This window comes from Mustela nigripes, chromosome 4, assembly GCF_022355385.1.
Source record: "Mustela nigripes isolate SB6536 chromosome 4, MUSNIG.SB6536, whole genome shotgun sequence".
Taxonomy (NCBI): Eukaryota; Metazoa; Chordata; class Mammalia; order Carnivora; family Mustelidae; genus Mustela; species Mustela nigripes.
In genome coordinates this window covers 70,299,035-70,326,154 of record NC_081560.1, presented here as the reverse complement: position 1 = coordinate 70,326,154, position 27,120 = coordinate 70,299,035, and the positions used below count along the sequence as shown (strand labels likewise).

Genomic DNA, 27,120 nt, shown 5'->3' with positions numbered 1-27,120 from the left:
AGCAGAGAGCCTGCTTCCCTCTCTCTCTCTGCCTGCCTCTCCATCTACTTGTGATTTCTCTCTGTCAAATAAATAAATAAAATCTTTAAAAAAAAAAAATGGCCATATGACATGAGTTCATGTTTTACTACACCAGGCCATCACACAGCTATTTTAGCTTGAGGCTTTCTGTCACATGTTGTGTAAGTAATTCAAATAGGAAAGGATGAGGAACAATAAATGTGTGTGCGTGCCATATATATTATAATTGTCTATGAATGAATTAGTGAGACTATATATTTTATAGTTTACTGTTAACAATGTTTTAAATGTTTTGGCCCATACAGAAACTTTTCACATTTTTCCAGATATCTGTATGTGTCTATGATTACCTCTAGATTAAATTTATATTCATCAATTGAGTCATCACCAACTAAGGAGCCAGCTAACTGGGTTTTCATGTCTTTTTTTTTTTTTTTTTTTTTTTAAGATAGTGTTCATTTACTTAGAGAGAGGAGCATGGACAGGAAAAGGGATAATCAGACTCCGCACTGAGTGTAGAGCCTGTAGAGCCCAGTGTCGGTCTCTGGATCTCATGACCTGAAATCACCACGTCAGCTGAAACCAGCAGTCTGATGCTTAACCCACTGTGCCACCCAGGCACCCCAGCTTTTCACTTTAACAGTCGAGTGTCCCTTCTCATTTATGTTCTTATGTGAGGATGTTTATGAGTGCTTTGGCTCTGATGTAGTGAAGCGAATTCTATACTATGAAATGTTAACTGAGCCTAATAAAGTTTTTTTCATAATTTTTGGATAAGGATTTGGGCTATCTCTAATTTGTGTTAGAAAATTTCAAACAGGGGCACCTGGGTGGCTCAGTCATTTAAGCGTCTGCCCTCAGCTCAGGTCATGATCCTAAGGTCCTGGGGTCGAGTTCTGCATCAGGCTTCTTGCTCTGGGGAGCCTGCTTGTGCATTTGCTCGCTCTCTCTCTCTCTGTCTCTCTCTCATTATTTCTCTCTGTGTGTCAAACAAAATCTTTACAAAGAAGAGAAAATTTAAGACAGGCTGCTTTATTATGCTTCTACATAAATATGACATAGTGCATTATCTTTAAGTATCTGATGTCTTAAGTTTCAGAACTAAAAATAATAACTTGTGGGAAAAAGAAATATTGGCGAACTCTCTCCTGATAAATTTATTAGATTGCTAGGTGCTAGTGTGACCTATAAATACAAATGTGAAGTAGTTTTCTTGTTCCCTTAAGGGCTAAGGTTTGACTAGTATGCTTGATGTTTTGAAACTTTTAAATACAATTTGGAGACCCTCTGAAGGCTAAGTATCTGAGTGAAAATTTATCAGATTTTTTTTTTTTAATTCATCAGATTCTTAACCTTGGTTAATTTGAGGTTAATGTATGAAAGATTATCTCCAAGGTGATGTAGCATACCTTTCTTTCTCTTTTTCAGCTGGAATCAACAGGACTGGGCCTTAGTAGTAGTAGATTAAGAACAACTCTTAACAGAATACAAGAAAGCCTTATTGATATGGTAAGTAACCAATTAGAATTAATTCTTCTGGGCTACAGAAAATAAAAATTAGCTATCCAGTCAATTATAAATAAATTTTGCGTCCATATGTATGTTGAGTGTATGAGTCCTCAGTATTACACTGTGTTTGTAAGGAAGTAAACGCAGGTTTCTTACAGTCTGATTGGAGAGAAGAAACTGGTGTACACGGGAGAGTCTGATGTTGGTTATACATCCAGTACAAGTTCAAGGGGAGGGGAGGTTCATGTGGAAACAGTATTTCAGAGAACGACTAAAGGAAGAAGTGAGACTTGTGCTAGTGTTTGAAGAACAGGCATGGGTTAATGGGAAAAGGAAGAAAGACTGGCATTCAAATTAAGGTTCAGAAGCTGAGAAAGGGCCTAGAGATGGGAGCAGGCCTGGCCCACAGTTTGGCCATCTTTGTGATAGGGACACAGGTATATACTGAAGAGTCGGGTTGCAGGGAGTGTGTAGGGACCACTTTATAAATGGCCTTGAAAGTCAAGGAAGAGGTTTGGATGTAGCTGGCTATGCAGGAGGGGTTCTGGATTCCTGACTGTTGTGTCACAGGATGTGGTGTATTTTCTAAGAAAAGAGGTTAGGCAGAAAAACAAGGCTGAGGCTTTGCAGTGTTTAAGCTAACGCAGGCATTTAAAACAACACAGTTTTTTTCTTGCGATGGGCCACTGTAGTCAGAGATTGCTGTTTTTCAGCACGTTCCTCTGCACTTAGATTAAGCCAAAGATCCTCTGATTTTTCTTCACCTACCCACACCAGCAGTCATTTTCCTCTTTTCTTATAAGGTCTGTTATTATGTACATCTACTACTGAAGTTTTAATAAAGCAATGTAATCATTCTTTTAAGAAATACTAATTGAAATAGGATTTGTGGGGTGTGGTAGTAGTGCTGGCCATTCATCAGTGCACGGAAGAGGTAATTCCTGTCTTAGAACTTACATTTTATCGAGGCAGAGAAACAAATATGTAATATAGTGTCAAATAGTGAGAAGCGCTAAGAAGAAAATAAAGCAGAGTGAGAGACCAGTGGCCTTTGAGCAGAGATGTGAGTAAGATGAGAGAGGCAGGTGTTCATATCTTGGGTGAGCACTCTTTACACAGAGGAAATCACCTTTATCCATATCATCCATCTCCCTTATAATATGGACATCTTTCTGCCCAGTACATGTATATGTAATTTTCATAGCACTATCTCTCAGCAAACTGCATTTCTTCAGTAAATTGTTTGTTGAACAAAGGAGTAAACTCCAATCCCTGAGTTTTCTTGTCTACTGGCTTAACCTGGTTTGTTTTCTTGGCTTTGCTATCCATTTAATTCTGATCGTGTACAGAGTCAGGGCTCCTTGTTTGACCTAGCCACTTATTTATATATATTTTTTGTCTTTGTTTTTGTAAACTCGATTGGCTTTCAACTCCATTAGAAGTTATCCATGTTTCTGTTTTGCTTCTCCTTGTTTGATACTTAGCATAACGTTGATCACATCTTGTTTTCCAGATCTCAGTCCACAGCTTAAGTTTTTCTTGTTTCTGGCTGAAAGCCTTGAAATTGATGGACTGAATGGTCATAATCAAAAAGTCCAGAGTCGGGTATAGTTACATAGTTACCTCTAGAACCCATTACTCTTAACTTAGTCTGGGCTTCATGACAGTTGGAGCCATAGATGTCCTTAATAATAAAATAATAATAATACAGTTAAAAGGATTGATAGGTCAAAATTTACCCTAAAGTCATTCACTCTGATGTCTTTGGCATCTCTGGTAGTTACTGATTGGTGATTGTCAAACCACAGTTCCAAATTTGACACTTAAGGCATGGATTTGTTGCTTCGGATTCTGCAATAACTAATGAAATACCATGACCAGGTAAACAAACTAGCTATTCAAACCAGCTGCCGCCCATCTGGGGATAACAATGTATCTGTAGCATCTGTCTGACCAGTTCTGTGTTCACTGGGTAAGTTTTTCCCAGAACTGGTAGTCAGATTTAGAAATGTGTTTTTAAAAACCCCTCCCCCAGTAAATGGATAGAAAGATATGCCTGCTTTTTTCCTTTGGCACCTGGTCTTTTAAAGAGATCTTTTCTTTATTTAAATCCTTATGGTTACCATCTCTTAAGTCAGACTGCACCTTGGATCAGAAGGCCATGGGAGCAGTCACTCTTTTCTTCAGTTTTTAAGTAGTGCAGACCTTTTTGACAGGGTCTCTCCATAGTCCTTATTCCTCATACAGCAATACAGAAGTTTTTCTCGAATTTTCTGTTGGTTTCCAGTGTTACATGTTACATTATTACTCATACTGATAAGCATTGGTTTATTATTTTAGAAAATATATTTGTCATTTGCTAGACCTTGATCTCAGGTTCTTGTAAGCTGGTATATTCATTTTTCTTCACTTCATTAGTTTGCATCTACATTGGCAGAGAACATTAGTTGGTTTCTTGCTATTAAATACAGTCTTTGGCTGTTTAAGTAATTTATAGCCTAATCAATCTGGAGCCACTAAATGAAAGTTGTACTTTCTCTTGTATTTCCTTTATGTGTTGGTTAAAAGTTTAATAAGCACATTTTTGGTTATTGTGTTTTCTCCATATATATCTTCTAAATTTTGCTTCTAAGCTGTAAAAGGTATTGTGGAATTATTATGATCTTAAAAATGCCACCTGAAATTTTATATCATATATATTCAAGTTAAATAAAATTTGACACATCAAATAGAAGTTCAAGAAAAGGAGCCTACTAGGGGAAGGAAGAAAGGGAAGCTGGTATAGGTCATAGTGATATCAGAACTGTGAATTTTTAGTTTTACACTTGGTGATGCTAAATTGTTGGCTTTAAGATCTTTGACTAACTTGAAATCATTGATAAGAAAAATATATTTTAAATGGGTCTGGAAAAGTCAATAAAAACAATTTCTCTTTGTAGTAGTAAATTATTAGTGGCAGGAGAGGTTAAATATTGTGACTTTCACTGTGAAACTAAAGATTTTGGTTAAGGTTTTATTTCTCAAAGTCTTCAAATGGTTTTATGTCTTTTTCTTATTGTACTGGTGTAATCTAAACACTGATCCAGCTTAGAAGCTTTTCCATTCAAGTGTGCCGTTTATTTAAATCAGCTTGACATTTTTGTGATTCTCTTGCTCTCTTCAAGCTTATTTCCCCAAACATAAACACAGAACTTTAGCCTTTAAGCAGATAATTACTATAATTTTTATGCCCCAAATGCCAGTATTAACTAGGAACAAAGAACGGTATCCAAATGCAAACCCTTTGAAGTGGGAGCAACAATTCCAGTGATGACTACAAGAATGTTCTTGTGAAAGAGCTCTGTGAGTAAAGAGGGAGTTCAGCACATTTGAATGGCAGGTAGGTAAGGAGTAGTAAGGATGGAGTAGGTGAGTGCTTGTGGCCTTTCCGTATACCCAGAGATAAACTTCGTTCCTCTCAGGCCACAGATCCTTGCCTTCTGTCACCTTTTAGCACCACCTCCCTCTTCTCTCCTAAATTAGCTAGTTAATATCTACTATAGTCACAGGAATTTTCCAGTTTTTTTTTTTTTAAAGATTTTATTTATTTGTCAGAGAGAGGGAGAGAGAGCGAGCACAGGCAGACAGAATGGCAGGCAGAGGCAGAGGGAGAAGCAGGCTACCTGCCGAGCAAGGAGCCCGATGTGGGACTTGATCCCAGGACACTGGGATCATGACCTGAGCTGAAGGCAGCTGCTTAACCAACTGAGCCACCCAGGCGTCCCAGGAATTTTCCAGTTTTTAAAGATATTTTTATTATTTAGTATACATATAGTGATACCTAATCATAAAAGAATGAAATTCAGAAGTAACTGCTAGTATCAATGTGTGGTATTCATGGTGTACATGGTTATGCTGGAGCTATTTTGAGTTTGCAGTATTGGCAGAAAGTTCACGTCAGTTTTTGTCAGTATAATTACAAAATATTTTAAAAGTGGGTGTGGTTGGGGCACCTGGGTGGTTTAGTCAGATAAGTGGCTGCTTTCAGCTCAGGTCGTGATCCCGGGGTCCTGGGATCAAGTTCTACTTCAGACTCCCTGCTCAGTGAGTGGGCAGTCTGCTTCTCCCTATTCCTCTCCCTCTGCTCCCTCCCCACTGTTTGTGCATGTGTTCTCTCTCTCTCTCTCTCTCTCACGTTCTCTCTCAAATAAATAAATCTTAAAAAAAAAAAAAAAGAAAGAAAGAAAAGAGGGGTGTTTCATGCCTAGTATATAGTTGTGGAGTATAATTCTCCAAATTTCTACTTATAAAGCCATAGAAGGAAACTTATCTGTGTTCCTTTAACCTGTACAGTTCTATACATTCTGAGTAGCTGTCAGCTTCTGATTGAACCTCTTTCCAATAAGAAACTCATAACCCTCCCTTCCTTATACTTCTGTCTGATAGAAAGTGCTTTGTTGTGATGCAGCCAAATCTACCTCTCTGGAATTATTTTCTGTTATTCCTCTTTCTACTCCATTGGGCCATTTGGTCTAGCTTAGCCATCTGGCCCAAGTGAGTTATCTCTTCCCCTAATTCCTTTATTAGTTTTTGTTTGTTTGTTTGTTTGTTTGTTTCAAGGTTTCATTAAGTCTTCTTCCTCACCATCCATTGACTTTCTGTGAGATGGATATTCACAAAGAGAAAATACAGAGTATTATAGGAGGTATTGGAAGTATAATATTGGAAGTAGGTGGAAGGCAAGGAGCTATGTGAGGAGAGTATGAGACTCATGGGGTGCCTTGGTGACTCAGCGGCTCAGTTGGTTAAGCACCTGCCTTCTGTTCAGGTGATGATCTCAGGGTCCTGGGATTAAGCCCTACTTCAGGCTCCCTGTTCAGTGGGGAGCCTGCTGCTTCTCCCTCTGCCACTCCCCTTGCTTGTGCTCTCTGGTTCTATATCTCTGTCAAATAAATAAATGAAATCTTAAAAAAAAAAAAAAAAGACTCAAGGGATACGCAATAGTTGGATAGCTATCTTTATTATTAATTCGTTTAACAAGCACACATTGAGTGCCACGGTACTTTATGGAAGACCAGTGGGTGGTCCTTCTGGTAGAAGAGGCAGATAGGAATAACGAATATTCATTTTAATGTCCAATTGTGTCAGGAATTACAAAAAAAGAAAACTAGGAAAGGATAGAAAGAGAAGAGAAGGGGTGTGATTTTGTTTAGGTGATCACACGTAGCCTCTCTGGGAAGGTAACATTGAGGTAGATCCCTGAAGGAAGAAATAGAGGAGTGAGTCACCTGAATGAGAATTCATTTATTTAACAACATTTATTTAGTGCCTATTTATTGAACACTTTATGTATGGGGTAGACCCTGTCTGGGAGTTGAGGATACAGTTTTGGTAGGGAGAGAGCAGTCCAACAAAACTCCCTACTCATGTGCAACTCGTTTGCTAGTAGAGAGGGAATATATTGGAGATAAGTGTCTCAGGTGGAGGAAAGAGGGAATGCAAAGGCCCTGAGATGGGACCATGTCTGACCTATTCCAGGAACAGCACAGAGGTGAGGATAACCAGAACAAAGCAGGTAGGAGGGCTGGTAAGACATAAAATCAAAGAGATAGCCAGAGCCTAGATCCATGTAAGGCCTTTGGATTTTACTCTGAGGAAGACAGGAAGCTGTTGGAAGAGCTTGAGCAGGAGAGTTGACGTGATCTGCCTTAATTAGGTAAAAGAGAATTATTTTCACAGGAAGAAACAAAGGAGAGGTGTGTTCTTAGGCATGATGGAGTGGGGAGGGAAAGGGGAGACACAAATGATTCCAGGGTTCCTCACGTAGATAGTCTGGTAGATGGTGATTACATAAACACTGACATTAAATGAAATAGCACACGTAGCCATTTAATGCTGTGTGTTTGTGTGTGTGTGTGTGTGTGTGTGTGTGTGTGTGCAGGAGACGGGTGATTATTTTCCTTTCTAGTAGAAGAAAATAAATAATGGAGCTGTGACTTTGATTAACTTGCATAGTTTCCTTATCCCTATTCTCCCTTAGAGAAAGCACAGTTGTTCCCAAAATAACTTTTAAATGCTAATTGAGTAATTAGAGATTGAAGAGAAACAATATCTTTTGTGGAAGATAGGATACAAAGAAGAACTAAAGAAGAATAAAACCATTTTCTAACTTGGAAGGTTTTATAATGTTTTAGTTCCATTTCGCTAAATTTATAAACCTGTTATGCTCCCAGAGTCCTTTCATTCATAAGGCAAGTGTTGGGAGATTTGTGACTATATAATTCATTTAAGAAGTAATCGAGATTTACATTTTTGTACACTTTTAGATTTGTTTGTATCCAATTTTTGTGCCCTAATTTTCTTGGACGATCCTTTAAAATCAATACACCCTGCTCTTCGGGCTCCCTTTCTTTGATTCCCATTAGCCACCTGCCTTCTCATCAGTAACGTGACTCCAGACATCTACCAACACAGTTAGCTCAGTTTCAGTTTCAAAGTGCAGTCTAGTCCTGCCTTCTTGAGATTATACCAGGGTTACCTTGATTAAAGTATGGATGTGAAATAGTTAACCACACCATAATTTTGGAATGTGCCAGCTCAGTCCTCCAGAGGCTGTCTCTCTTTTCTCATTTACAGGTTCTCAAAGGGCATCTTGCTATTGTCTCTATGAAACATCTTCCAATTCATAAATATTGCTTGTGTTGGCCGATTTTAGGTCACATGCAGATAATAGCATATGGAGCTGGATCGTTTTCACTTAGTATAAAAAGGAAATTTCCAGTAGTTAGAAAATATAAAAGAAGGAAAAGAAAGAACAGAAACTAAATGTGATTAATATGCATGCCTACGAGTATTTTAATTACAGGTCCAGTTTTGTAAAACCACATAGTTTATTACTATTAGATTTGATTTCAGGCTGTGTGTGCACATGTGTTGTGTTTTCAGGAAGTTTCAGCTGATCCTACCGCCACCCTCACAGCAGCAGAAGAGAGAAAGGAGAAAGTGCCAAGCCCACACCTCAGTCACCTGGTGATTTTGACATCTGGGGATACGTTGTATGGGCTGGCGGAAAGAGTGGTAGCCACAGAATCCTTGTAAGTTGTTAAAACCCGTTGCTTTGCCTTTAAGTATTTAAGAAAAGTTATAGAAGTAAGCACTGTGTAATTAGATTTCTAGCTGCATCCTTCTCCTACTTCTGAGTGTCACTTAATTTATTTCTGAGAAGTCTCTCCTGAAATAGATCACCAATCGATTTTTTAAAACTACATGGTTGGTGTTCAGTTACGTCAGTGGAAAAAGGGAAATCTTTTAGGTTTCAGTCTTGAGCAACATGATCCTTGCTTTAAAGTAAAACTTTTTACAAAAAAGTAACCACATCATAGCATACTCTATATTTTCCTATCAAATCGTGATTCTAGAGAAAGTAGTTATAGCATCAGTTTAGTGTTAAATATAGTTAGCCCTCGACATCAGCAGGAATGCTTCCTGACCTTTATAAATCCCCCATTTTTAATACAGGTAAAGCACATGACTTCTATAAAATGTTGTCCAGCATCAGTCAAGAGTTTTTGTGTACATAACAAAAAATAGAGAAAAAGAGGGCAGCTGCTGACAAATCTCAGTGCAAATGACTCCACTCCCGCACAGCAGCCTCCTGACCTGAATTTCACGTGTATATCTCAGCCAAGCTACAGTTTGCTGCATTAGGAGATGTGCCAGTCAGATGTTAAATCTGTGAATTCAACTCTCTGTTCTATATAATTAAATGGGATCCTTACAGGAAATCCTTTAAAAAAAAAAAAAAAAAAAAGCCTGTTAAATTTTTTTCTTCCATCTCTCCTGTGATCTGTGCTTCTGTGTCACATGCAGAGCAGCCTAGCAGTTTATTTGAAGTCTCCTTCTTCCATCTCTGCTCGCAATCTGTGATAATCTCAACAGTAACTTTTGGGTAGGTTGTAAATGAGCTAATACAAGGTAGTTCACTCAAGTGGAGAGGAATTTTAACGGCTAAACTTGTGCTTAGAGATCTTAAAGGTGACTTGCACAAAAGTCTTGACAGGCCATGGATCGCGCCCTCTGCTTATGCAATGCATTCTTTATTCCCTTTAGGGTATTCTTGGCTGAACAGTTTGAGTTCCTTCAACCCCATCTGGATGCTGTGATGCCTGCAGTCAAAAAGCCCTTTCTTCAGCAGTTTTACTCTCAGGTCAGAAACACTCTTGGATGTCATTTCAGCTGGGAGCACATTATTTGGGGTTTTTTAACTGGTGGCCAGTCTCCAGATTCCAGGAGAGCAGTTAACATACATTTATTCACTCATGAATTCCCATAGTAAGTTAATACTTACTTACTGAGCAGCTCCTATACCTTTTCATCCAATGCGCATTACAACTGTATTTACAATAAAGTGTGATAAGGGGAAAGAAAATGCAGCAGGGTTTTTAACATTGGCTGGAGGAGGAAATGAGGTGTCATCGGGAGAAGGTTTTCTAGAAAGGCTGTCTGAGGGAGGGTTGTTTAAACCAGGGCAGGTGGCTGCAATGGGAGTATATTGCAAGCTAAGGGAATGGCTCACAGGAGACCAGCCAGTGAGAGAGAGCCTGGAATGAGTCAGAGGCCGAAAACGCAAAGACTGTCAGAGCAGGGGAAGGGGCCAGTGGTGAGAGAGACAGCTGGAGTAAGAAGCAGGAGCCACATGGTGCATAGTGCTCTCAGCCCGGAGGTGGGCTCTGTCTGCAGGGTACTGGGAAGGGACCGGAGGATTTGAAACCGGTAAGTGGCCTGTTCAGTACGTGTTTTAGAAAGAGGGGTTGGCAGCAATAGATGGCAGGCCTGTGGGCAGGGAGCCTGGCTTGTAGGCTGTCACGAGTATACATTTGAGAGATGACAAAATCTCCTGATGGGGCAGGTAGAGTGGAAATGGACAGAAGTGCAAAAATGGGAGATATTTGCTCATCTCCATGAGAATCTGTGGTTCTTTTATTGTTGTGCATCAGTGACCTCAAGTTGATTGTATGTCTCAAAAGTGTTTTGAGTAAGTCCTATGCCAACGAACTGAAGGGTTTTCATAATTTAAATATCCAGTTGTGTATGTTTTATTTTTAGATGTGATGTATACTCGAAAGAGATACAAAATATTTTTTATAAACTTGATACTTTTAGAAAAGGTTTGTTTTCCTTTCTATGAAATGTATTTCAGACAGTCTCGACTGCCAGTGAACTACGCAAACCAATTTATTGGATTGTAGCCGGTAAAGCTATAGATTATGAACAGATGCTGCTCCTGATGGCTAATGTGAAGTGGGACGTAAAAGAAATTATGTCACAGCACAACATCTATGTAGATGCACTGCTGAAGGCAAGTATGCAGAAACACCTTTGTTTAAAGATGAGTCTGCCGGGAGAACTGTTGCTGTCATTGTACTTGCTCTGAAGTAGTGGGATTATCGTTATTACCACATTTCTAGCATCATGATATTAAAGCCCCTAAATCACAATGGACTTGTTTTTGAATTTTGTGTTCTTTTAGACCCAAGAATTCTTCATAGATTTTTTTGTTTTTGCTCACTAATTACCCATCTTGAATTAGAGTTTGATTGGCTGACTTTCATTTTAAGTAATTTCAATAACCAGGACTATGGTGACAAGAAGATATTTCTATTTAATTAGATGTTTCTGTAGTTGTGTAGATTTATTAGCAAGAAACCAAGCCCCTGATTATTCTGTATTATCGTTGTTGTTGTTTTTCCAGAAATTACATTACCTTTGCAATGTGTCATGCAAACACCTTTGCATTTAAAACTTACATTTAAAAGTTTTCTGGAAAGAATTGTACACCTCTTGTCATTTATGCATCAAGAGATATTTATAGATCACCTACATGTGCCACACACTGATCTAGGTGCTGACAGCATAGCTGTGATTTTTTTTTTTTAAACATCTATTTATTTATTTGACAGAGAGGGAGAGATCACAAGTAGGCAGAGAGGTAGGCGGAGAGAGAGGAGGAAGCAGGCTCTCCACCGAGCAGAGAGCCCTATCCTAGGACCCTGAGACCATGACCTAAGCCGAAGGCAGAGGCTTTAACCCACTGAGCCACTCAGGTGTCCCAGCATAGTTGTGATTAAGGAATTTACATATCCCCAGGGAATTTATATGCCAGTACGGAGACAATAGTAAAGACCTAAATTAAGATAAAATGTGTCAATTAATTTATAGCTCTGTGAAAAAATAAATAAGCAGCAGAGGAGGGATAGAGAGTGCAAGGTGTGGTTTGGGAGCAATATTGTTTATTTATGTGTGGTCACAGAAGGGGATACTTATCAGGAGATGAAGTGAGAATTGGGGAGCAGCCCGAAGGAAGCCAGGAGATGAGCCATGTGGATATCTGAGGAGAAGCAAGGGCATTTGAGGAAATGAAAAAAGCTTTCAGAAAAGTCTCGTTTTTCATATTTGTTAGTGAAAAGAAAATTGGCCCTTCTTAAGCTCCTGGCTTTTCTCTCATTCACACAAACTTTCTTACTGCTTAGGGCAACAGATGGTAGCTGGGACACTTGTGAACCAGTAAGCAAAGCTAGAGATCAGAACAGAGATAGTGGTGGAATTCATCATCTCTCTGCCTGGTGACCTCCTAGAACTCTGTAATGGAGATTGCGAGACCATCCCAAGACCACTCCAGAACTAAGGGTGGGAGAAAAGTTAGCAGTGTCTAGGGGTTACTGTCAGGTCTGAGGGTGCTCTGTAATTGCCTCCCTGGGAGAACTTTGATTTCTAGGGTTCCCATAAAACTTCAGTTGGGAATCTTAAGTTGGAATATGTTAGTTAAATGTATTTTATAAATAATCTCATACCCTTTCTTTAAAACAATTTTGTTTTTGAAAAGTTGATTTTATTTTTTATGGCATATAAGAAACATTAATACTGTGGGGCACCTAGGTGGCTCAGTGGGTTAAAGCCTCTGCCTTCGGCTCAGGTCATGATCCCAGGGTCCTGGGATCGAGCCCCACATCGGGCTCTCTGCTAAGCGGGAAGCCTGCTTCCTCCTCTCTCTCTCTGCCTACTTGTGATTTCTGTCTGTCAAATAAATAAATAAAATCTTTAAAAAAAAAAAAAAACATTAATACTGTAAGAAAGAACCAAATGCATTAAGATTATTAACCTGAACCAGTTTTTAGCAGCTTAAAACCTCTCCTAAAGAAGTTCTTATATAACTTTTATTTGTTCTATTACTTTTCCAAATCCAAACCTTTAGGTAAAAAGCAATCTGCATTTGTTGCCCCTCAAAAATCTTAAGTAAAATGAAATGGTTTTATTGTTCATTTAACAACAAACATTATTGAACATTGAAGTTAGCAGTGAGTAGAATGACATTGTTTACAGTTAGCATATAACTTTTTTTTTTTTTAGGTTTTTATTTATTTATTTGAGAGCAATGGAGAGAGTATGAGCAGGAGCGGAGGGGAAGAGGGAGAGGGAGCAGCAGACTGCCTGTTGAGCAGGGAGCCCAAGGCAGGGCTCCATCCCAGGATCCGGGGATCCTGATCTGAGCTGAAGGCAGATGCTTAAGTGACCAGGCTACCCAGATGCCACAGCATATAACTTTATTTTTAAAATATTAGTGAAAGCACTGAATCGTGACTGGAAATCTAAAGCAGGGTTTACTGCAGTGAAGCATAAATATAATAGCAAATACTAGTGTTCCGCTAGATTCATAAAATGGAAAGGATGAAGAGCAATTATTTATTTAACTTTGAATTTCAAAAAGGAAGCTTGGTGGATTGAAAATTCACTTTTTCATAAATAATTAAAAGCAGTTAACTGTCAAAAATAAATTAAAAATTGTGATTAACAGAAAAGCGAAAGGATGATAAGTAATCATGTGGTAGCTTGAGTGGTAATGATTAGATTTTTTTTTTCCCTCCTGTGTGTTATTAGAGAATTTGAACACATGTCAGTCTTGACTTGTTAAGCATTATGTACCTGCTGTCTTGAGGAAACTAAAGAAAAAAAAATGCCATTTTAAATCTTGTTAAATTCATTTGAAATGTATTTTCAGGGAAGGAGCGATAGCATTTACTTTTGTAAATGAACATATTTAGGTGACGTAGTCCAAAGAAACTAGAAATACATTTATTGAAGGGTAAACTGTTTGCTTTCATGAAATTGTTAGAATTTGTCTAAATTAGCTACATAAATTTTTATTTTTAGTAGAATGGTATCATGAAAGTTCCTAATAAGTAATAAAAATACTCAGTTTTTCTGTAGGAAATAGGAAGTATTTTATGTTTTATTTTTCCTTTGCACTAAAAATTTGCAGCTAGTCATTGCTTTCAAATCATTTGGAATATAATAACTAATTTACTTTTAAAGAATGTTTAGGATAGAGAATAGTATATTTGATTATTCTCTAAGGAGTATAGCCTCAAATTACAAAGGGTTCACAGTTCACTCTGATTTGAAAGCTTATCAAAATACTTTTTTAAACTGGGTTTCTTGAAGATCATTTTAAAGACATATTAGGTTATTAAACTCTTTTAATCCATACTGGCGAGACTAGAAAAATTTGAGATGAAGAAGCATTTGAACATTGTTAGCATTGCTTAATCTATTAATGACACTTATTTCCTTGGAGATAAAATGTCATGTGCTCTGTATCACAACATAGTTTATTCAATGTGAAGTACTTGAAAAGTCCAAGTTATATTTGTATTCTCTTTTTGTATTACTTCGTTTGATTCTGAGTTTTTCTAAATCTTCTTCTTTGCTGGAAAGATGGGAAAGCAATATGGCATTATAATTATATCCTCATATGGCCATAATTTTTGTCTTCTTAGGAATTTGAGCAGTTTAACAGGAGGTTAAATGAGGTTTCTAAGAGAGTTCGGATACCCCTGCCTGTGTCTAATATACTTTGGGAACACTGTATACGGCTGGCCAACAGAACTATTGTCGAAGGGTAAGTTTTCATGAAAGTATTATCTGATTCTTCAGTGACAAATTGTAATGTACAGATCACATTGTATGTTGTCATTACCAGATAGAATAGATAGAGAAAGTCTTGGCCAGCAGACAATCTTACAATAATTCAGGTTTGACTTTAGAACATTATTAAAGAAACCTTAAATCCCACTGTGCCTCTGCTGTCTGTGCTTTAGAACCATCTAGTAACCAGCTAGAACCAGCTAGTAGGAGACAGTGGAAAATAGCATCTCATGGTGATCTGAAAGTTAAACTCATAATAGTTATTATTGCCTAATATAATTATTATGATGATTATGCATAACAGTTATTGAGCACTCTGTGTCATTTATTGGATCAAGCACTTCACAGGATTATATCACCAAATCCTAACATTAGCTCTTTTTTTTTTTTAATTAAATTAAATTTTTTTATTTTTTTATAAACATATAATGTATTTTTATCCCCAGAGGTACAGGTCTGTGAATCGCCAGGTTTACACACTTCACAGCACTCACCATAGCACATACACTCCCCAATGTCCATAACCCCACCACCCTCTCCTGACCCCCCTCCCCCCAGCAACCCTCAGTTTGTTTTGTGAGATTAAGAGTCACTTATGATTTATCACCCTCCTGATCCCATCTTGTTTCATTTATTCTTTTCTTACCCTCCAAACCTTCCACTAACATTAGCTCTTTGATAGAACCATTATTCTCTCTGTTTTATCAAGGAGAAAACCTCAGAAAATCAAGAAATTAAATAAATTGCCCAGGTTCACACAGTTTTCAAACACCAAGAAGGTTTATGAACTTCTGATGGCAAAATCAGGTCTCATAACCACTATGTCTGTTAGTGGTATCATTATTATATCATTGTAAACTGTATAAATCTTCCATATGTTGAGTTTGAAGATCTATCAATACTAATTTTCCTACTTACTCAGAGAACGATGCTTATGTCTAGAATATAAACTATGTTTGGGAGGCAAGCTGCTGTCTCAGAGACCATTCACGTGGTCTGGAATTGCACATTTCCACACTCTCGTTTATCTGATTTCTTTTCATTTCTTCTTTGATATAAAAAAGAATGTATTAGAGAGTGGGAAGGTGACAGTGACAAGCTGACAACAGTTTTGGCACTCTGTATTGAAACCAGCCTTGCTGGAAATCACAAAATGGCTCTGTGTCAACAGTCACAACTGAAAAGTATTTTTAATAAATTTGTTTAATAAAGTAGAAAAGTGAATAATGTTATATTTCTGTGCAAAACACTTTTTATTAAAACAAAGCAGTAAAGCCTGGTCACTTCTAATAATCTGTGCTTCAGTGCCCTTGTAAATTTCCTTAGGGGAAGTACCGCATTCCTGCGGTTGGATTCTCCACATTTTGTGTTATTGAAGGAATGAGACACTGACTTACGAGTAATAACATGTTGTCCTCTTAGGGTTAATACATTCTTATTACTACTCCACCTTAGAATACACAGGTTTCCAGTAGTGTGGGGTGTCAGAATAAGTCTATAAAGTTTATGACAAGTATGTATATCCTTTTTTTGCTTATATGCTCACATGTTTCTTAGGTTCAGCTGACAGTCCATGGGGGAATTACTGCTTTTGTTTCCTTTACATCCGGTAGTTAACAACACTGAACAGTTTTATGAAACTAAGATTCCTTTGGAGTATTCATAGCCCAGCTTAGAAATAATTCTTGGCAGCCAGATTTACTGGAAGACCAGTTTAACTTTCTTACAGATGATTATGTTTATTGACCGGGGTGGGGTGGTGGGCACTGTAGTCTGTCGAGCAGCAAAAAACTTCAGAAGTTATTCAGTCTCTTTGCTTTGCGAATGAGGAACCTGAGGCCCCATAGGCAAAATGATAGCTGAGGGTTCCAGCGCAGCTCAGTCTTTCTGACAGAAGGCTCATGTGCTCTTTCCTAGAACCCTCTCGTTTCTGGAGAATCTGTCCAGACACAGGTTAACGAAGAGTTTGAGTACCTACAGGTTTCTTTTTCCATCGCTTCATTTCTGGTTTTTTATTATTGTGTATCTTAGATATGCCAACGTCAAGAAGTGTAGTAATGAGGGTCGTGCCTTAATGCAATTGGATTTTCAACAGTTTTTAATGAAACTTGAAAAACTAACAGATATTAGACCTATTCCTGATAAAGAATTTGTGGAAACCTATATTAAAGCCTACTATCTAACCGAGAATGACATGGAACGCTGGATCAAAGAGCACAGGGTGAGAGCTGGAAAACAGTTAATTAAGTTTTTATTCCTTTTCCTTTGTGCTGTTCTTGTCTGGTGTATTATATAATTCAAAATCATGGGAGTGAAATATAAAGCATCAGCTGATTCTTTACCATATTCACACTTTGTCTATGCAGTGCCCTTTGCATAATCAAATCCCTTCGAGATCTTTCTGAACTGCAACAGTAATTATCTGGAAAGGTAGCCAGAATCTGAACTTTAGCTGTGTTTATCCTGCAGCTGTGTTGTGGGAAAAGGCTGAAGTTGGTTAACATCAAGACAAATTGAAGACAGCAGCATTGAAGTGATTCACAAGCTAATGTCTATTATATAACTTAAACCTTATAGCTCTCAACAGTGAGTTGGTGTCATCCTGACCACACTGACATTTATTAGTGATGAGTGACTATATTAATATTGAAATGGCTACATTTAACTTCCTCCTTCATTAGATTTTACCTTGAATATAGATACGATCGTTTTTCTTTTGTGTTGATATATAGATAAGTAGAGAAAAGGTTCATTTATTTATTTATTAAAGATTTTATTTATTTATTTGACAGAGATCACAATTAGGCAAAGAGGCAGGCAGAGAGAGAGAGAAGGAAGCAGGCTCCCCACAGAGCAGAGAGCCTGATGTGGGGCTCGATCCCAGGACCCTGGGATCATGACCTGAGCCAAAGGCAGAGGCTTTAACCCACTGAGCCACCCAGGCGCTCAGAAGTATTATTTATTAAGTGTTATTTAGGATGCTGCATTTTTGACACAGTTCAACTCAACATCTGTCACCAGAAGATGCTGAGTATGGGGGCTTTCCTAATATGATTGTTCTACCATTCGTCTAGGTAGGCAGTATGGGAAGACAGACTTAATGAAAATATGGGAAGTATTAAAATTATCACCTCGTTTTATTCCTTCAGTAACTCTAGTGATCACGTTTACTTAAGCAATAAACATCATGGGTAAAAGCTAAGTAAATTTTTATTTTATTTGACTGGGTAAGGAAATAAGGAATTATTTATATTTACTCTATCAGCCTCATCCAGTCTGGTTTCAGTACTCTAGAAAAAAGAAATGAGTATTAGCCTGAGTTTTATGGAAATGTGCCCACCGTGGGTCAGTTTCAGATCTTTGGGAGCAAAGTAGAAATGTAATATTATTTTCAGTGATTTTGATCAGTACACCAGAATTGAGAAAAATGTCGTCCCTTTTAGTCCCATTGACTTCTGACATTTGAAAACCAGAATGCTAAACCAGGAACAGATGGGCTGCTGAATGTTGCTGGAATCTATTTAGTAAAGTAAGCTATAAACACTTTGAGGTTGCTACTGAGGAAGGTGTTTATGGAAAGAGTACAAGTAACTAAGAAGAAAGGCACAGCTCCTAGATATCCATTATTTGATATGAGAATGATATCTATTTTTGAGTTTCCTGTTTTAATGTAGTGCACCAAAATTTTAGCTTAGCATTTTGTGAGAACCTCAACTAGCTGATATTTGTAATTCAGTGAAATTTTCTCGGGAGCCGACTATCCTATCTTCTAGGACAGTGCCTACCTAGCTCAGTGCTTGATGACAGTGGATACTTGTTAAATATTGGCTGATTAAAAGAATTTACCAGATGCTAACAGGTGCTCCCAGAGCTCAGATACACAAACTGAATAGTTTGCTGAGGTTTTAAAATTAACTCTTTCTCATATTTTGAAACTCTTTAGGTGGTTACCTCCTGTGAAGACAGATGACTTTTCTTACTAGATGGTAGTATAGGGCTCGCTTTCCTTATCTGAACTCTTGTTATTCATCCTCCAGAACCAGATCAGTATACAAACCTTTCTAGTGAATCCCTATTCATTCTTTTCCTAGGAACTCATTATCTGAAATTCAGGAACCAAATAGATTTTACAGCATAAGAGACTTATAGTCTTAATTTTACTTACTGGCTATAATGACAGTATGAAGGTTTAAAAGCCGGTAGCTTTCAGATCCTTGTTACCTTACTCATTTATCATAAGTCAGAAAAGTTGTTCTGTGGTTAGAGACTTTTTTCACTTTATAGAAAAAAGAGTGCCAGAAAATAGTTATTTAGTAGCATTTTAAAAATTTGAGAGGTCTGTGTATTTTAGTAACTTCATAAATAAAGACCTCCACAGAAACAAGCATAAAGTATGTGGTCTTAAAAGTAACAAAAGCATAGGCATGTCAGATTACTCTGTCATATTGAAGAGATTCTAGTCCTTTCTGTTTCGGTATATCATGCAGTGTCCTTATTATTATAGTTCATGTCCATGTCTCAGACTATAATTTCCTCTGCTTTTCACTGATTTGTAGTGCTCAGTCACTATCCACTGAAAACTGAGTATCTGCCTGTTCTTTCCTTGCATTGATCAATACATGTCTTTCAGCATACTAAATTTGGATCTTTTTTTTCCCCCCGAGCAGGAGTATTCAACGAAGCAGCTGACCAATCTGGTAAATGTTTGCCTGGGATCCCATATCAATAAGAAAGCAAGACAAAAACTTCTAGCTGCTATAGATGATATAGACAGACCCAAAAGATAATGAATACATTCTTTTTTCTCAATGCATTGATCTTCTCTCAACATATATGACATGAAAGCCAATTTTTCATGCACTCCTGACTGTTGTCTGCTAAGAAATCTTTGTGCATGTTCTTTCCAACTGGGAAGTGGAAAACACTGAAGTTTGTGTGGTGTTCTCAAGTGACTTTTATATGCTCTGATCCTTCTCCTCAACTTTTAGTCTCATTTGTTGTATTCTTTTTCTGAAGTGATATCATTGCCTTGTCATAAGTATTGTTATGTGATTGCAGTTACACTTTTTACTGAAGAATGCACTGTAAGTATATAATTAGAAGGAACAGTGATAATACATCCATGGGCAGTTTTTGGAGAATGAATTTATGTTGGTATTTTTTTTACCCTCTCTACTTGGTTCTTAATATATAAATGGGAGGGTTTATGTATAGTATCTCCTAATTATGAGCACTGCATGGGAATTGAAAAGTATACATAAGCAAAATAGCTGAAAAATCAGAATGTTCTCTGTGTTTTTAAATGTCAGAGTTTATGTCGGGGTTAATTTGGTTATAACAGTGATCATAAATGATGAAATTGAATAAATACTATACTCTAACATGATCCGCCTATGTGAGACTAAATTTTGATACTGTTCCACGGCAGGCAGAATTTATGAAACAATAATGAAATTTTTCAGTGTGTTCTAACAATTTTAATGATCTTACATCTTGGTACCAGCGATGAAAAGTAATTTTATTGGGTGTACCTTTTCAGAGCCTGAGTAGCACCCAGAATAGTGATTGTGGCTTTTTTTTCCCCCCTATCCTTTCCTTTTCTTTCTTTTTCTTTTTTTTTTTAATGTGGGACATTTTTTCACATAACTGTTGTTCTCTTTGAATTCTGCTTTTGTCTTAGGGCAGGAAAACCGGGCTTAGCTGACTTAGGAAAAGAACTGTTAGTAGTCAGGCATAAGTTTATGGTCCATATTCATCTTTCTTAGATACCTGCTTTGTGTCACAGATGTAAAATAATGTGAACTAGCTAGGGATAAACTTTAGAACTCAGTCTTTAGTAACTGTGTACTTTGCTTTGAAAACAGAGCTCTTCTATCAACATATACAATGTAAAAATCAGTATCCCATGCACTCTTGCCAATTCCTGTGAAGGAATTTTTTGCATGTTCTTTGTGACTGGAGAGTAGAAGACTCTTAATTCTGCATGGTGTTCGTCCAGGTGTACTAGGCATGACCTTTAGCATCAGTAGCTCCCAGAATCCTGAAGCATCATCTTGTGAGAAATGGGCCTTGTGTCCTGTGACTCTACAGGGAACTGAGGCAGGGAAGTGGAGGGCGAAAGGTGGCCCATGGTCCAAGCGTGGAGGCGAATAAGAAGGTGATTGCCACTCCGCCTTTCCCTGCAGATATTCATAACTGGTGTAGTGTAATACAAAGCACTTTTAGAATATATCTCTGTGTGGGTGTTAGTATGTGTGTCTGTACGATGAATTTTTTTGTTTTCAGCCTCTCACTTTGTAGTTCATTCACTGTCAGTATTGCTGTAAAACTTTCCTCTTGTAAAAAGGTATGAACTGGATGCTGTGATGGTCTACTTGTGGTATTAGAGTGTGTACTTGTCAATATTTTTTTTTATTAATTTTTTATTTTTTATAAACATATATTTTTATCCCCAGGGGTATAGGTCTGTGAATCACCAACTGCCCTATGATCCAGCAATTGCACTATTGGGTATTTACCCTAGAGTGTGTACTTGTAAGGCAGATTCTGCCAGTAGCCATTCTCTATATGCAGCCACCGGAAGAAAACAAATATGAAATAAACTTGGTCCTTGTGTTTAAATGACACATTCAGCTGGGACATAAAGAGCTAATCAGCTCATTTATTTCTCAGTTGATTAGGAGCTGCTTTTTTTCTTCTTCTTTACTTGGACTTTATAGTGGCTTTCTTTAATTTCTAGTTTAGTTTGCCTTAGGTAGTATGAATAGCAATTTACCTACCGGATAGAATGTTTTCCAGGATGATAGGAATTGAGACAAAAGAATTACTTGTTAGGGAATCAACTATGCAGTCAGGCAGAACTTTTAACTTATCCATATCCTGCTTTGATAAATATTTTTGAAAAAGCTTTTTTTTTTTTTTTTATTTCGGTATAGCTTAATAAGTGCTTATTAACATCAAACCAGTAACAGGAGACTTGAGTTGTGAAATTACCTAATAACAAGAGAATTACCAGACATTATAGGTGATAATGAATTATAACCATATAACATTTTGTGAAACTACTTTTAAGATAAATATAATTTAAGAGCTTGAGAATATAAATGGAATTATCTGTATTCCAAAATTTTTACTTTACAAAAATTTTTTTGTTTCTAGGTTTTCCTGAACTTTGACCTTTTCATATGAAAGTGTCCTATGAAATTCAAGATTTTAAGTAGATATGGGAGCATGATAAAATAGCATGCCCTGAAAAAAGAATGATTATTTCTATAAATACATTGCTTGCATTTAAAAATGCTAGGGAGATAAGAAACAGTTCAAGTGAACTAGTTCTCTTCAGTTTATAAAGCCTACAGAGATCTTGTAAGTTCACTTTAACTAGTAAGCTCATTTGCTCAGCTTACAAAATGAAATAGAATTTTGCTTGAAGCCAGGACCATATAGTGTTTTATCATATCTTCAAGCAGAATTTCCTTTGAAAATTTCTATTTAGCTGAGTGCTAAAGTGAAACTTTAAGTTAAATTGAATAGCTTTTTCTTTACCTGCTCACTGAAATGTAGTCATAAAAAAGACATGTAATTCAATTCACTTTGAAAGCATAGTTAATCTTTTGCAATGAATAATTGGACCTGAAGATGAAATGCAGATTGTGCTCAGAGCAAAATGAAGACATCCAGAGGAAAATATTTATATTTCTAATTTATTCTTTGGAGTAATTTTTAATGGAGACTTAATAGTTAAGACAAATGATATTTAACTATTGAGAATGATTAATGACAAAAAAAATTATTAATAATCTGGTATGATCTTTGTAAATATTAAGATCAGTGCAGCTTTCTGCAGATATTCTTTTTTAGAATTATGGAAGATATTTGCTCAGTTCTTATCATCCACAAATTTTTAAAGGCCATCAGAAAGTTCAAGATGCATGACCTTTCCAAGGACAAAACTATGTCAGACTTTCTACATGAGAATTCTTGTAGAAGAATTGAAAATAATGAAAATAATTGAAAATAATGCAGAAAAATAGTTCATTAACTCTGATAGACTTTGTCTGGCTGGTGCATCCTTTTGTGAATATTGCTGAATATACCTGCATCAGTTGTTCAGTTTGAAAACAAACCCATAATTACATTCTCTCCTTTATTTGCTAGGGATGTTAGGGAAAGTGGCAGGAATGTGGCGAAGGATAACTAATCCCTCTATGGAACTTTGGCACTTTTATTGGTATGATTTATTTAGAACATTTGTTTTTGTTTTGCTTTTTGTTTTTGATGAAGAACCATTTTTATGAACTCCTTTGGTGATTACTTCTTGATCTCAAGACTGGGAAGACCCCACCCAGCTGAGGATCTCCAGATTCCCTCTTCATAAAGTTTTTCACACTGAGCCGAGCCTTTCAATTTAGAAAAGAGATTTTTTTTTTTCATCTACAACCTATATTTTCTGTTTCTTTCCCAGTCCCTTGTTTCTTGGTTCTACCTACCAGTAACCAAAAGGATTTATGTTTTAAAGAAAATACATTTCCATACTGTGGGCATTTTGGTCCAACTACCACAAATAGCATACTAATCTTTGCCTTAGACAAAGATTAGTAGGGAGGAGGGATGTTTCAGTCAGGGTTTCCATTTCAGCAGAAGTCCCTTCTGGAGCCTCCACTAATGTGTAATTACACCCTCAGTTAGCCTTTGGAAGAAAATTTTTCTGACTGCCTGCTGTCTACCTTATTTCTACTTCCTATCACAGTTCCGCCTTTAAGAACCCAACCAAGATGCTGTACTTTGCATGAAATCTGTCCTTTTCAGGAATAGGTGCTATAGGGAAGAAGTGATAGGGAATGGTGGTGGTAGTAGTGGTAATAGAATTTTAACAAGGAAGATTGCAGAAGATCTCTCCTGGAAGGAAATGAGGAGGCAAGCCACACAGTTATCTCAGGACGTCATAGGCTGAGATAGTAGTAAATGCAAAGTGAAGGTTTAGGGCCAATGCGTCTGTTCTGAGAACTCTCAGAGGAGGCCAGCATGGCCCACACTGCAAGTGAGAGAGAGTGGGAGTAGAAAGGGTGTGACAGGAGGAGTCACACAGAGTGAAGACCTATGAACCATGGAAAGGACTTTGGATTTTACTTGCAGATAGGAAGTATTTGAAAGATTGTGAGCAGAGGGGACACCTGATTTCTGACTTAGATTTTATCAACATCACTCTACCTAGGTATTGAGAAAAGGCCATAGGGAGACGAGGACTGAAGCAAAGAGACAAATTAAGAAGCTAATACAGTAAACCAAGGATAGCATAATGGAGGCCTACACCTCAGGAGCTTTGGTGGATATGGTGAGCAGTGATCACATTCTGGATGCATTTCAAAGGTACAGACAGGGTTTGTTGATTGGTTGTGGTGATGTTTGAGAAAAGAGGAATTAAAGATGATTGCAAGACTTTCGCTTGAGAAAGTAGAAGTCTCTGGGAGAACTGGATTTGTGAAGATGATAAAAGAACAGTTGGACAGCTGAGGTTAAGTGACCCTGAGATACACCATTGGAGGTACAGAAGAGGCAGCTGTGCACATGAGTCTGGAGAAGAGGTCAGGGCTGTAGATATAAGTATGGGAATCACTGGCATATAGCAAACCCAAAGCTTTATTTAGGAGGCAGAAAAGTAGAATTTAATTTTTTAATTTATAATTTAATTATTTTAATTAATAAGCATTGGTCATAGAGTTTTCGTCCCTTTAGAGTTGCCATCTGCCTTGCAATTGAGCTCAGGACAATTTCTACTTCACACAGGATAGGTTAAGGAAGAGACTTTCTTGGAGAAACTCATAAGGCTGGGAGAGCAAAAAGTACAGGCATTGTCTCCCACCCCCTTGGCATTGTCACTAGGAGAAATGAGACAGGGCTGGGAGCAGGCAGGGATAGTGTTGGGGGGAGGGGCGGTGTGAGGCATTAATAGCAAATGTGAGAACAGTTGGCCACCTAGAGACCTGAAGCCTGTGGACAGTGTAGTTATTTGGCTGGGAAGCGGAAGCCATCTCCTTGGGGCAGATGACTTCCGGTGCAGCCCTTTCCCTAGCTACCTCATCACTGAGGCAACCAGAGTGAGCTTGAGGGTCCTGTCTTTGTCATGCTGTGGCTGGGCTCTAGTGGACTGGACAAATAGTTCCTGTCCTCAGGAGTTTAAATCTAGTAGGATAAACTGATGTAAGACATGTTCCATTCTGGGGAGTACCCCAAAGGAGAATTCTGGAGTGGGAGTCAGGAACACAGAGGAAGACATGTTCCAGTGGAGACTAAAGAAGAACAGGTGTTCAGGGGAGAAGGCTGACGGAAGAGCGTGCTTGGGGATCAGCAAGGGCAGAGTGGTTGGCACCTGGAAGGGGCAGGGAATGGGGCATGGAGAGGATGGAGGAGATGTGGCGATCTTAGATACCTTGTGCACCCAAGCAGGAGACGCAAATGAATAAAGCCGCAAATCTTATTCAGTAGTGTTTGACAGGCATTTTGAGATATGGGCAATGTGGGCCCGGCTGTTCTGACAGGCATTCTGATTCAAATTTTAATGTCTGCATCCAAAGGAATGAAAGAGCTCCAGGGAGAAAGGGATTTGTATAGAGGAGGGAATTCTCCAGAACATCTATCTGTGTGTTCTCCTGTACATCTTCACAGCACTTAGCACAGAATCTCACTTCACTCCGAACTATATGGTGGATGGAGTGGTCAAATGGAATGCAAACACTCAAGCCCTTTGAACTAGAATTCTTCCCTAAACTGTCCTGAAGTGCTGTTTGGTGTCTCTGGGGCAGGCTTGTCCCAAGTATGCTGCTGTATACCCCAGAGCTGCTTGAATTAGGTCAGACATGTAATTGCTGTTTGTTTCTTGACTTCTCAGTATTGTAGAAGGACGATTAATTACTCAGATTGTTGAAGAGAAGTGCACACTAGCATTGGAAGCCAAAACATAAGCAGTTTAAAAAGAAGCAATAACTCACTTCAATTCCTTAACACCTTAACACCTGCTGACTGCCTGGGATGAAGCTTGAGGTGTTTTAATAGACTGCCCTAGACCAGTGGTTCTCAAAAGGATGGTCCCAGATCAGCAGCCTCAGAATCATCTGGGAACTGGTTAGACAGACAAATTCTCTGGCCCCACCAAAGACCTATGGAATCAGAAACTCTGGGGGTAGAACCGTGCAGTTGTTTTAAGATTTTATTTACTTATTTGACAGAGAGAGAGATCACAAGTTGGCAGAGAGGCAGACAGAGGAACGGGGAAGCAGGCTCCCCGCTGATCAGAGAGCCCAATGCGGGGCTCAGTCTTGGACCCTGAGATCATGACCTGAGCCGAAGACAGAGCTTTAACCCACTGAGACACCCAGCTGCCCCTGCAATGGATTTTTTAACATCCTGCTACATACTGAACTTTGAGAACACTGACTTCATTCAAAGACACAGTGGGATGAGGTGGTATTTGCCTGAAACTTCCTTTCCCTTCAAAGGGCTATAGGATAGCTATTTCAGACAGACCACAGAGAAAGCACCCCCTCTTTTTTTTTCTTTTTTTTCTTTTTTCTTTTTTTTTTTTTTACTGTTTTCAGATAATATTTTATGTTTGAACAGGCTAACAAATATGCATTTCCTTCACATTGACTTGAGTGGGAAGAGATTTTCCCAGATTTTTAATTGGTGCAAGAGTCATGTGCAATGAGACCATGGAACTGGAGGAATAATGTATCATTTTAGAGAGATTTGGTCTTTGATTCTCTCAGCAGCTAATTCAGTCAGATAGAGTGAGAAGTCAGTTGGTAGGGGAAGCTTAGTATGAGCTGGATGTGCGTTGGTGGCTGGGGTTCTACTGGGTTCATACTCTTGCCCCTTATCTAGTCTCTAGTTACCCTCCTGTGCCATCATTTTAAAGTATTTCTGTATCTCTAAGATGGAAACAGTAATAGTGCCTACTTCATAGAGCTTTCGTTTTGTGCAGATGGTGACTGGGGGCAGGGAGCTGCAGCAGTTTTCCCAAAGTCGCACTGTAAGTGACGGGACCAGAACTTGAGCCCAGTGTTCCTCCTGTCAGTCCTTCTAGCAGCCATGTGATCTACATGTTGGCCACTGGTGGACCTCTCATATTTCTTCAGAATGCTGGTCTGCCTGAATTGCATCCCAGGATCATGCCTTGGCCATACATTTGCCTCCTTCCTGAGGAGCTAGTTGGCACTCTGCAGAATATACACTGGTCCTCAGTGGGATTCTAAACACTTTTAGTGCTTCCAGATTTAATAGCAGAGCCTATTATGGATGAGTGATATCTCTTGATTTGGGGAATTGAGAATCAGTGATTATCCCATTATGACTGGCAAATGCTCAAGAGTCTTCCTTCGTGCATTCTCTTGGTAAACCATCCAAGGGACCCTCTTCTGACCTCAATAAATTCAGGCGTGATTCATATGACAGTGGTAGTGTTTTTGCTGCCATATCAGCTTCTAAGGAAATTTCAGGTGTTCTGTTCAGTTCCACTTCAGGTGTGGGGAAGGTTTTCTCCATATGGGGTCTTAAGTCTGGGGCTTTCAAGTGGTAGGTGGCCCACAGATAATAGGAATGTCCATACTAGGCACCTCGGCACTTGATCCTTTC

General features: G+C 38.3%; 1 protein-coding gene across 1 annotated transcript in view; it reads left to right on the top strand.

Annotated features, from left to right (window-relative positions):
* The window catches only part of VPS50 (VPS50 subunit of EARP/GARPII complex), a 125,785-nt gene extending 105,909 nt beyond the window's left edge, over positions 1-19,876 (top strand). Inside the window, exons 23-29 of the mRNA XM_059396840.1 lie at positions 1,450-1,530; positions 8,455-8,603; positions 9,619-9,715; positions 10,709-10,867; positions 14,343-14,464; positions 16,522-16,711; positions 19,158-19,876. Coding sequence (XP_059252823.1) covers positions 1,450-1,530; positions 8,455-8,603; positions 9,619-9,715; positions 10,709-10,867; positions 14,343-14,464; positions 16,522-16,711; positions 19,158-19,277 — 918 coding nt within the window. The 3' untranslated portion in view covers positions 19,278-19,876. The remainder of the gene's footprint in view (positions 1-1,449; positions 1,531-8,454; positions 8,604-9,618; positions 9,716-10,708; positions 10,868-14,342; positions 14,465-16,521; positions 16,712-19,157) is intronic.
* Positions 19,877-27,120: the final 7,244 nt, after the last annotated feature.